Source organism: Taudactylus pleione, unplaced genomic scaffold (assembly GCF_031769625.1).
Source record: "Taudactylus pleione unplaced genomic scaffold, aTauple2 ptg000217l, whole genome shotgun sequence".
Lineage (NCBI taxonomy): Eukaryota > Metazoa > Chordata > Amphibia > Anura > Myobatrachidae > Taudactylus > Taudactylus pleione.
The window spans coordinates 824,184-836,932 of NW_028284619.1; the positions used below are offsets into that span (position 1 = coordinate 824,184).

At 45.5% G+C, this 12,749-nt stretch overlaps 1 protein-coding gene across 3 annotated transcripts in view; it reads right to left on the reverse strand.

Annotated features, from left to right (window-relative positions):
- Positions 1-211: 211 nt before the first annotated feature.
- CACNA2D3 (calcium voltage-gated channel auxiliary subunit alpha2delta 3) overlaps positions 212-12,749 on the reverse strand; it is a 1,120,348-nt gene continuing 1,107,810 nt past the window's right edge. For all 3 annotated transcript variants that reach the window (XM_088478672.1, XM_088478674.1, XM_088478673.1), the window contains 3 exons: positions 12,169-12,282; positions 2,694-2,775; positions 212-623 (listed from right to left, as the gene is read on the reverse strand). In XM_088478672.1, coding sequence (XP_088334798.1) covers positions 531-623; positions 2,694-2,775; positions 12,169-12,282 — 289 coding nt within the window. In that variant the 3' untranslated portion in view covers positions 212-530. The remainder of the gene's footprint in view (positions 624-2,693; positions 2,776-12,168; positions 12,283-12,749) is intronic.

Here is a 12,749-nt window from a genome sequence, read left to right on the forward strand (position 1 = left end):
TCATTCCCGTTATTACATCCAGGCAGATTAACTGAAATAAACCTTCCCACAATAACAAAATGACTGGAAATAGTCCTTTTTTAATATACAACTGAATCAGAGTATCTCACTCCATACTAGGCTCCATAAAGGTCCATTTCCAATATGACTGTCCCAGCCTGATGATATTTGTATACAAGTAGATACGTAAAAAAAACAGGCAACCAAATAATGATTTTAATATACTTTATTTATAAAGTACACCATTTTAAATTATTTGATGGGGCAAAGCTGAAAATGATGATCGCCAGTGTCTGCTGTCCTTTTGTAATGAAGTGTGATAACTGAATGAGGCTTTCACAGCTGCATGATTTGCGGACTTAGAAGAATGATCTTGTTCTGATATCAGAGTTTTAGAGCTCTCCGTACCAATGCCAAGTCATGAAATGCTGATGTTTAGACTACATTCCGTCTCTCCTATATTGCACCAATCATCTTAGTTCACAGTTTATCCAGGTGTGTAGCATGCCATGGTGTCACAGCAGTCAGGGTCACCTTGAGATATAGAACATTAGAAGAGATAGCAGCATTGTTATGGGCTGGGAAGAGAGGCCGAAGGCTCCGCCGCATTCTCTGGCGTTCTCCTAGAGGAAAAAAAAGAATGAGACTGTTTCAATGATCTAAAATAATAGGGATTTACATGCAAGGTTTTTTAATAAATGGGCAAAAGGACTATTGGTCCAGGGCACACAAGCAGGGAATCCCGTTAGCTTGGGGCACTTAAAGCAGGGGGTTCCGTCCCGACTCATCTGGCCTTGCCCCTCTTGTGTGCACCACCCCCGCTCGTCAGTCGGCCTCTCCCCACTTGTCGTCTGTCCTGCCCCCACTTTTCATCTGCCCTGCCCCCATTTGTCATCCAGCCCGTCCCCACTTTTCGTCTGGCCTACACCCTCTCATCAGGCCATTAGAAAATTGTACAGAACTGTACAGTGAAGCAGTGTGCTACGGCTGGGGGAGAGGAGAGAACCTGAAAGAGGAGTCCCGGGGCACTATGCCCCTGTGCCCCCCCCCCCCTACCTAATCTGGCTCTGGAAACAAGGACTGTGTCATTACAGTATAAGCGTTGCCAGCAATAAATTCTAGGTGGAGCAAGACAGAATATCCTTTCTCACTTACAGTAGTGGATTGAAATTGCTGCTCTCCAGCAGTATCTTGCTGCTCTACCTGTATAAAGCTGGGTACACACCTATACAATCATAGGGCCATTCATCCAAAATCGAGAGAACGGCCATTGGATTGTATAGGTGTGTACCCTGTCCCGATGCAGGAGCCGAAAAATGGCTTTTAACACCCCTGCAATGGTCGGGATCGGGAGGTTGCATCTTATGTACAGTTTAATATTCGTCGGTTCGACCTCCCGATCCCATAGAAGCCCGTACACACTGTGCTACGTCTGCACAGTGTGTACGCGACTGACAGGGGGACACACTGGGGACAGACTGCAACGCTGATCGGGACAGTTTTACTCAATCAGGCTGCAATCGTAAAAGTGTGTACCCAGCTTTAGCAAGTACAACATACTGGGATTTGCAGTTTCACAATAGCTACAGTGCCACTGACTGTCTTATCACAATGCAGCTCATTAATCTGATCATCTCTGATTTATCTGATACTCTACAACAGGATGCCGCAGAATTGGTTGGTGATTATAAGCACACTTCTAAACATTCTGTTGCACAGCTGAAACAATTTGTAGATGCAGAAGTGCTACCTTCCAGTTCTGCGTTTCTTTGCTGCCTCCTATTTTAGGATTTCATTCTACATTGTGGTGTGGGTTCTGCTTTGTGGTGTGGGTTCTGCATTGTAGTTTGGGTTCAGCATTGTAGTTTGGGTTCTGCATTGTGGTGTGGGTTCTGCATTATAGTTTGGGTTCTGCATTGTGGTGTGGGTTCTTCATTGTAGTTTGGGTTCTGCATTGTAGTTTGGGTTCTGCATTGTGGTGTGGGTTCTGCATTGTAGTTTGGGTTCTGCATTGTGGTGTAGGTTCTGTATTGTGGTGTGGATTCTGCATTGTAGTATGGGTTCTGCATTGTGGTGTGGGTTCTGCATTGTGGTGTCGGTTCTGCATTGTAGTTTGGGTTCTGCATTGTGGTGTGGGTTCTGCATTGTAGTTTGGGTTCTGCATTGTGTGTGGTGTGGGTTCTGCATTGTGGTGTGGGTTCTGTATTGTAGTTTGGGTTCTGGGTTGAATCTTGGGGAACAGAACTGATGGGAGGAATTCTGCATGTAGCATTTCAGGGTGAGCTCTATCAGAGAAATGTGTGATCACCGTAATGCAGATATAAAGGTGAATAGTGCCACCTCTATATGTAACCTATACTAAAGTGGGGTATATATATTTATCAAAGCTTGGAGAGAGATAAAGTGGAGAGAAATAAAGTACCAACCAATCAGCTCCTGTCACTTAACAGGCTGTGTTTAAAAAAATGACAGGAGCTGATTGGTTGGTACTTTATTGCTCTCATCTTTATCTCTCTCCAAGCTTTGATAAATACCCCCCAATGTTCTTTATGTACTGCTTGTTTATACCATACCAGTATTTTGAAACTGTGCACAATAGTGTTAGTTGCTCAGGGCTGTAATTAATTGGTGACAATATATTTACAAATATAAATCAGAGCGAGCAATTACATTACAGGATATCCATGACTTACATCTGGGTGAAATCCGTGGCAAGACTCTGGTCGTCTTCGTATCTTTTGGGATTTTAAACGTTCACATTTGAGGGATTCATTGTGTACAGTGGAGTTAAGGAGAAATATTTAGCAGAATACAGAACAGTACAATATGTATAAACACATGAATAAGGTACAGTATGGCACTCGGTAATGAAGGAATTAGGAAAAGGCACATTTTAGTACTTGTAGCTATGAAGGCTTGCAATATAACGAGAATGGAAATCAGTGTTATCCTATGGGAGGAGGAGGCATGTGTGCGGTTACCATGCGGCCCCTCCTCGTGCCATCACACGCACAATGAATACTATGGCAATGTGCCAGCGCCTACTACACGTCTCCGAGAAAATGGCGCCAGCAGCAGTTTCCCGATGCTTCCACTACTGCGCATAATCCAGCAACTTTTCCCGGGAAATGCAGACACAAGAGAGTATATTGTACTCAGTGGCCAGCGTGCAGGCACTTTATGGATATGCCTGTGATGGGAAGCTGAAGCACCAAGCAGCGCCACGTGGTGGGGAAAACATGACAAACATATAGCAGGTGATGCAAGGTAGATACAATAGCTAAGACATTCAAACAAAGGGGCGAAGGACCCTGCTCATGAGTATGCACAGCTGCACGCATCTAGTAGTTTGCCCGTCCCCTATGTATACTCTTGGTTTGCTCTTCGTCATCATCATCTGTGCACAGTTGCACCAGTCATACAGTATACTTGGACAATTTTACTCTTCCGTCCAACTATGCATGTCCCGCAGTCCCGTAGACTCACCCTCACTGACCTTTACCTATATGCAATCCCCGGTACAGCCTAGTTACGCCTCTTTCATCAAAAGTGCTGATTAAAATGCCTATTACTCTGCATTGCCCATACATCTGTATGCTCAGGTCCGGAACACGTGCAGAAATATGCAAGATTTGCTCCGCCAACAGGCGTACGTTCAGCTCTGCATCACGACTTTAGGGGTCTATTTACTAAGCAGTGTTAGGAGACAGAGTGAAAAGTGATAAGAAAGTGATAAGGTGCCAGCCAATCAGCTCCCAACTGTCATTTTTCAAACACAGCCTGTGAGATGACAGTTGGGAGCTGATTGGCTGGCACCTTATCACTTTTCACTCTGTCTCCTAACACTGATTAGTAAATAGACCTCTTATACCTCTTTTCCACCAAAAACCCAGGTCCGACCCGGGTTTTTGGACATGGTTCCAACCCTGGTCAGACCCATTTACACTGCAGCTTCGATCTGGGTTACTCCCAGGTCAGCCCTGTTCACACTGAACTCAGGACTGCCCTGCTAAACCTGTGAGGTCATAAAAAGTGGGAGGTGAATGCCCCACAACCACCAATCAGCTCATTTTAGGCATGACCCAGGTCAGATAACCCGGGTTGCACCGTTTACACTGCACCATTACCCAGGTCCATCCTGGGTCCAACCCTGGTAACTACCTGGGTTGGATTGCAGGGTCACTTGACCCAGGTTATTTTTCAGGGGCCCTTTTACACTGAGCTGCGACCCGGGTAGACCCAGCAAAAACCCAGGTTTTTTTGCTCTGGTGTAAAAGGGGTATAAGTCTCTTTCTGAAAAAAAGAGGCTTGGTCATCAGGAGCAAGGAATGATAAGATGCCTAGCCTTACCAGACCTCAGGAAAGTAAGCTTTTGGGACAAGGTTTTATTTAGAAACTATCACACAAAACTGAATTGTCAGGTTTAGGTGGAGTTGGTCGGGCCACATTCACATCAGCAGTAAGTCTTTATGGCTTAAGGTTTTTCAGCTCTGGGAATAAAATATTAAACTACTTGATCTAGAATAACTAGTTGCCTTAAACACTAATCTCCACAACCATTGGCAGCTGTGAAAGTGTCCTGAAATTATCCTGCCTTTCTGTTCTAATCCTTGAACGGAAGAGTAATAGCTCAGCCTGAGTGTTACTTTACTGCTTAGCCTCCGCTGACCTCCATAACTTCACTGCCAGTGTAAAACGTGGTTTTGTGGTGTTGACACCTGTCCAATGTAATAAGGTCAGCAACTCTTATATAAAAAGCACCTGTCAGATAAACACTGGATAGATTGTTATTGAGACACAATTTGCTTATAAAGCGAAGCAGCCTGATTACAGAGTAACACAATTGCACATACATACTGTACTAGCCGAGCTTTGTTTTGTATAGAGGCACATTTTCTGCACTTATTTGTCCCTATGACAGCTGGCTCTATTAAAGGGTCAGTTGGTCACTATTTAATATGACAAATGTGAAAGAAGAATATAATAAGCTGGGCAATGGGACTCGGGAGCTCCCTCCTCTAGCAGATGATCAACACTTAAGGCACCACACAAGAAGGACATAGGTGATGTCAGGGCACAGCCATGCCAGTGCCTCTGCCTTGTTCTCTGATAGGCAGCACTGATGGCACGGCCCTCTGTACAGTGCTTCATTTGAGAAGGGTGCAAAGGTTTGTTACGGTCAAAAGAAGGAGTTGGCCAATAAGGGGAAGTATTCCTTGCTAAATATGAGCTGTGCAATTGGGATAAAGGGTAGATACCATGGTTATATGGCGTTCCCTGGTGTGCAAGAGGGAGTACAATGTTTTTCTCTCTGCTAACGAACTTGACTTGGTCTCATATCTACAGCCATGGCCAAAAGTTTTGAGAATGACATAAGTATTGGTTTTCACAAAGTCTGCTGCTTCAGTTTTTATTATGGCAATTTGCATATACTCCAAAATGTCATGAAGAGTGAACAGATGAATAGCAATTAATTGCAAAGTCCCTCTTTGCCATGACAATGAACTTAGGAGCTCATTCAGAGCCGCTTGCTAGATGCAATCGATCGCCCCCAGCGTATGCAAATTCGACTAAGTGACGGCATGGCAGGCGCTCTCTCGGAGAGGCATAAGCACACCCACTTTGACTTGGAGAGCGATCACTTTGTGTCTATAGATGCCCATTAGCGTATGTAGAGACGCCCACTAGTGCACGTCATCTCCAGGAAGTGTAGTAAAACATTGGTTCATTGAGGACCATCGGAAGGGATCGAGGTATCGCAACGCTTGTGGTTGCCTTACCTTACTGCAAGCACTGCGAGGACTTCTGTGTACAAAACAGGCATGTGACGTGTACTAATACGCTGGCTGTTAATTATGCACGCCTATGAAACGTCGTTGAAACAATCAGGCACGACTGCGTTCGCACCTCCACTCCCCCGTTGTGTCCTGCCCCTGTTACCGCCCACAAACAGCCTCTCCTGTCACTCATTACACTGGACTGTCTTTGCTGGGCGAGCGAGCGGATTAGTTCGCACAAGCACAGAACGAAGCGTGCGCATGCGCGGTCGCTTACCATCAGCTGTGTATGAGCGAGCGGCTGCTTTCGAATGGGTCTGAATGAGCCCCTTAATCCCAAAAATAACATTTCCATGGCATTTCAGCCCTGCCACAAAAGGACCAGCTGACATCATGTCAGTGATTCTCTCGTTTAACACAGGTGACAGTGTTGACGAGGACAATGCTGGAGATCACTCTGTCATACTGATTGAATTAGAATAACAGACTGGAAGCTTTAAAAGGAGGGTGGAGCTTGAAATCATTGTTCTTCCTCTGTTAACCATAGTTATCTGCAAGGAAACACGTGCAATTATCATTGCTTTGCACAAAAAGGGCTTCACAGGCAAGATTATTGCTGCTAGTAAGATTGCACCTAAATCAACCATTTATGAGCTCATTAAGAACGTCAAGGAGAGAGGTTCAATAGTTGTGAAGAAGGCTTCAGGGCACCCAAGAACGTCCAGCATGCGACAGGACCGTCTCTTAAAGTTGATTCAGCTGTGGGATCGGGGCACCACCAGTGCAGAGCTTGCTCAGGAATGGCAGCAGACAGGTGTGAGTGCACCTTCACGCACAGTGAAGCAAAGACTTTTGGAGAATGGCCTGGTGTCAATAAGGGCAGCAAAGAAGCCACTTCTCTCCAGGAAAAACATCAGGGACAGACTGATATTCTGCAAAAGGTACAGGGATTGGACTGCTGAGGACTGCGGTAAAGTTATTTTCTCTGATGAATACAGATTGTTTGAGGCATCTGCAAAAATGATTGTCTGGAGAAGGAAAGGTGAGCGCTAACATCAGTCCTGTGTCATGCCGACAGTAAAGCATCCTGAGACCATTCATGTGTGGGGTTGCTTCTCAGGGAGGGAGTGGGCTCAATCACAATTTTGTCTAAGAACACAGCCATGAATAAAGAATGGTATCAAAACATCCTCCAAGAGCAACTTCTCCCAACCATCCAAGAACAGTTTGGTGACGAACAATGCCTTTTCCAGCATGATGGAGCACCTTGCCATAAGGCAAAAGTGATAACTAAGTGGCTCGGGAAACAGAACATCGAAATTTTGGGTCCATGGCCAGGAAATTCTCCAAACCTTAATCCCATTGAGAACTTGTGGTCAATCCTCAAGAGGCGGGTGGACAAACAAAAACCCACAAATTCTGACAAACGCCAAGCATTGATTAGGTAAGAATGGGCGGCCATCAGTCAGTATGTGGCCCAGAAGTTGATGGACAGCATGCCAGGGCGAACTGCAGAGCTCTTGAAAAAGAAGGGTCAACACTGCAAATATTGACTCTTTGCATAAACTTAATGTACGGTAATTGTCAATAAAAGCCTCTGACACTTATGAAATGCTTGTAATTTTACGTCAGTATACCAAAGTAACATCTGACAAAAAGGTCTAAAAAACGCTGAAGCGGCAGACTTTGTGAAAACCAATACTTGTGTCATTCTCAAAACGTTTGGCCATGACTGTATATGTAACACTGCACTTCTGTGGGAAAGCTGATTTCTAGGTGCGATTCAACAAATGTAATAAAACGCTTCAAACACACAAAAGTGACATGTGTAATAAAGACAACCGCAATGTACACTTGTCAACTTTTTATATACTGTACTCTCTGGGAATTCCCAGAAAGTAATATCGAGGTGGCGGAACTGCGCAGCGAACTGCATCACTATATCCATGCCCATGCTGTACAATGCTGGGATTTGCGTCACTGCTGCCATGCCTCCTGCTATATAATGCTGGGATTTGCATCACTGTTCCCTGCCCCCTGATGTATAATGCTATGATCTGCATCACTGCTGCCATGCCTCCTGCTATATAATGCTGGGATTTGCATCACTGCTCTGTGCCCCCTGCTGTACAATGCTGGGATTTGCATCACTGCTGCCACGCCTCCTGCTGTACAATGCTGGGATTTGCATCACTGCTGCCACGCCTCCTGCTATATAATGCTGGGATTTGCATCACTGTTCCCTGCCCCCTGATGTATAATGCTATGATCTGCATCACTGCTGTCAAAACCCCTGCTGTATAATGCAGTGATCTACATCACTGCTGCCCCACCCTCTGCTGTACAATGCTGGGATTTGCATTACTGCTGCCCCACCCTCTGCTGTACAATGCTGGGATTTGCATCACTGCACCTTTGAGGAAGGCTGATCGGGACACTCCCGAAAAGGGGGTGTGACCTATCACAAAAGGGGCGTGGCCTAGCAACACGCCCCGTTTTCATCACTAAGGGCCATGCCCAGCATCTCCGAGATGCTGGGCTGCCCCCAGGCTTCCTCCCATACTTTGAATACGCACAGCATCTATTCTCACTCTGCATACCCGCAGCTCTGCTATGCAGAGTAGCGGTGTATGCTTCCCCCAACTTCCCCCCCACCACGGGACACTGCGGCCCCGGGCGGGACAGTCCCAATAAAACAGGACTGTCCCGCTGAATGTGGGACAGTTGGGAGGTATGCATGTGAATGAATAAACAGAATGGGCAAATGCAGAAGTAGGTTGGACTTTGTTGTGGATTTTTTACCATCCTGTGAATTTCAAGTTACCCCTGCCACATTTACATGCACCTCACCACTAATAAATACTTTTAACCCCTTCCAGCAGACAATGAGTGTAGATTTGTGCCAATGGTCTATATACTGGCACCGGAATCCTGATCGCCGGCATTCAGAGGGTAAGTATCAGGGGTTAGTGGAGGGTTAGGCACTAGGGGGAGAGTTGAAGTTAGACACTAAGGGGGAGGGTTAGGTTTAGGGTGCAGGTAGGGGGAGGTTAGGTTTAGACACTAGGGGGGAGGTTAGGTTCAGGCACTGGAGAGGGAGGGTTAGTGGTAGGATACTTACTTAATAGTGTCAGGATTCTGCCTGTCGGGATGCCGCGGTATTCTTACCTATCGGCATCCCGACTGCCGGGATCCTATACCCAACCCATTTTATCTATATGACAGAAATAAACAAAATTATAATCAAAATTATAATCAATAAATATCTTATTAGAGACTGTTTTTAAATATGCTGTTTGCAAATATGTTTAATTATGCCAATATATGTTTAATAGCCAGTATGCCCCAATGAAAATATAATATTAAATATCCATGTAATGATTCTTAGTTTTGTACACAATACACGTCTCCAACAAGGTAAGCAGGTCATCCTCCTGCATCCTGGTCTCTCATATCTACAGCAAGGAAAGCAGGTCACATATCTGCATCCATTTCTCTCATATATCCAATAAGGTAAGCAGGTCACCCTCCACATTCCTGGACTCTGATATCTCCACCAAGGTAAGTAGGTCAGCCTCCCGCATCCTCATATCTCCACCAAGGTACGTAGGTCAGCCTCCCGCAAAACCATATCTTCACTAAGGTAAACAGGTCACCCTCCCATATCCTGGACTATGATGTCTCCATTAATGTAAGCAGATCACCCTCCTGCATACTGGTATCTGATATCTCCACGAATGTTAGCAGATCACCCTCCTGCATCCTGGTCTCTAATAGCTACATTAAGGTAAGCAGGTCACACTCACGCATCCTGCACTCTGATATCTCCACAAAGGTACCTGTAAGTAGGTCACACTCACGTATACTGGCCTCTGATATCTCCATTAAGGTAAGCAGGTCACCACCCTGTCTCCATTTCTCTCATATCTTCACTAAGGTAAGTAGCTCACCCTCACACATCCTGGTCTCTCATATCTCCACTAATGTAAGTAGGTCACAATCATGCATCCTGGTCTCTGATATCTACACTAAGGTAAGCAGGTCATCACCCAACATCCTGGTCACTGATATCTCCACTAAGGTAAGTAGGTCACCCTCCCACATCCTGCTCTCTGATATCTCAACTAAGGTAAGCAGGTCACCCTCTCGCATTCTGGTCTCTGATATCTCCACTAAGGTAAGCAGGTCACCCTCTCGCATCCTGGTCTCTGATATCTCTACTAAGGTTAGCAGGTCATCCCCCCACAACCTGGTCTCTGATATCTCTACTAAGGTAAGTAGGTCACCCTCCTGCATTCTGGTCTCATATATCTCTACAAAGGTTAGCAGGTCACCCTCCTACATCCTGGTCTCTGATATCTCCACTAAGGGAAGCAGGTTATCCTCCCACATCTTGGTCTCTGAAATCTCCATTAAGGTAAGCAGGTCACTCTCCTGCATCCTGGTCTCTGATTTATCCACTAAGGTAAGCAGGTCACCCTCCCGCATCCTGGTCTCTGACTTCTCCACTAAAGTAAGCAGGTCACTCTCCCGCAACCTGGTATCTCATATCTCCACTAAGGTAAGTAGGTCACAATCATGCATCCTGGTCTCTGATATCTCCACTAAGGGAAGCAGGTTATCCTCCCACATCTTGGTCTCTGAAATCTCCATTAAGGTAAGTAGGTCATCCCCCAACATCCTGGTCTCTGATATCTCCACTAAGGTAAGCAGGTCACCCTCCCACATCCTGGTCTCTGATATCTCCACTAAGGTAAACAGGTCACCCTCTCGCATTCTGGTCTCTGATATCTCCACTAAGGTAAGCAGGTCACCCTCTTGCATCCTGGTCTCTGATATCTCTACTAAGGTTAGCTAGTCAGCCCCCAACAACCTGGTCTCTGATATCTCCACTAAGGTCACCCTCCTGCATTCTGTCTCAGATATCTCTACAAAGGTTAGGAGGTCACCCTCCTACATTCTGGTCTCTGATATCTCCACTAAAGGATGCAGGTCACCCTCCTGCATCTTGGTCTCTGATTTATCCACTAAGGTAAGCAGGTCACCCTCCCACATCCTGGTCTCTGACTTCTCCACTATGGTAAGCAGGTCACCCTCCCGCAACCTGGTCTCTCATATCTCCACTAAGGTAAGCAGGTCACTCTCACGCATCCTGGTCTCTGATACCTATACTAAGGTAAGCAGGTCACCCTCCTGCATATTGGTCTCTGATTTCCCCACTAAGGTAAGCAGGGCACCCTCACGCATCCTGGTCTCTGATTTCTCCACTAAGGTAAGCAGGACACCCTCCCACATCCTTGTGTCTCATATCTCCACTAAGGTAAGTAGGTCACCCTCCCGCATCCTGGTCTCTGATTTCTCCACTAAGGTAAGCAAGTCACCCTCCTGCAACCTGGTTTCTCATATCTCCACTAAGGTAAGCAGGTCACCCTCCCACATCCTGGTATCTGATATCTCCACTAAGGTAAGCAGGTCACCCTCCCACATCCTGGTTTCTGACTTCTCCACTAAGGTAAGCAGGTCACCCTCCTGCATCCTGGTCTCTCATATCTCCACTAAGGGCCTGATTCTTCTCGAATCGCAATTACGCACGCAGATCGGCCGATGGTGCATGTTGCGCATGCATATGCACCGCAGTGCAGTTGTGCAGGTTAACATTGCGATGGCACTGAGATCACGCACGTCGATACAAAGCCATCTCAGAGTGAGTGACGAGAGGTCAGCATTTGGGGGTGGTGACGGGTTTAGTGGTTGGAGAAACGCAGCTGCATTGCAATAGCGATCCATGCTGAATCAGGCCCTAGGTTAAGCAGATCACCCCTGGGCATCCTGGTCTTTGATATTGCTATTTAGGTAAGCAGATCACCCCATGGCATCCTGGTCTCTGATATTGCTATTAAGGTAAGCAGATCACCCCATGGCATCCTGGTCTCTGATATTGCTATTAAGGTAATCAGATCCCCCTCCAGCATCCTGGTCTTTCATATCTCCACAAAGGTAAGTAGGTCAATCTACCGCATCCTGGTCTCCGATGTCTCCAAAATATATAAACACCAACATCTAAAATACTAATAATAGTAATATACCCTTAACACTGCTATTGATTGAGGATTGTGTTTGTTTTGCAGCTGGCTCAAATCTATTTTAGAGGAGTGAACTGTATTTAGTTTATCATATAAAACTTTGCATCACAAATTACTTAATTATTATGAAATATAGGATATTGTATGTAATATTAAATTTTTATTAAAAAGCTATATAACTGATTGAGTGGCTGTATCTCTACATCATCCAATCAGAGAAGTCTTCCCCTATTTACAGACAGAACAATACTCAGTCTCCATCTGACTCATGGTCGGAGGAGATCCTGCAGCTCTCAGAATAAAGGATATATCTAATTTCAATAGGGGTCATAGTGATTGGGGCCACAGAGCTACAGCTGCAGACGTTGTCAACCACAACCATGAAGAGATTGCTGCTCGGGATCTGCTGAATCACAAACGACCTGAAAAACAAAGATACAGAAAAATATGTTTACAGTAATTGACTAAAAGAATGCATATAACTAGGCTATTCCATCCTGTGCTTGTCTACACTCCCAGTAGAGTAGACCAGTCTCCTGGTCCCACCCACAGTCCAGGGGCTGAATGACAGAGCTTGTAGTTAATCACAGAAAGACCTTGGTCCCACTGCACATCGCCATGCCATGGCCTCCCACCTGAACCTCCCCTAAGGCATTTCCCAGAACGGACTTTAAAAAAATTAGGTAACTTTGCAGTATTTTCAGGTGGGAGGCAGATTTTTTATCAGTAGTAACTGATTCAGTGGATGTCATTACTTTATATAACATAATATTCAATATTTTTTCATATAATACATCAGAATTTGGCAGGTTCAGGGGGTTAAATTAATTTGCATAATGCACTTCTGTCTTAGGACCGAATCTATGGGTTAGTAAGAGGGGGTGTCTTT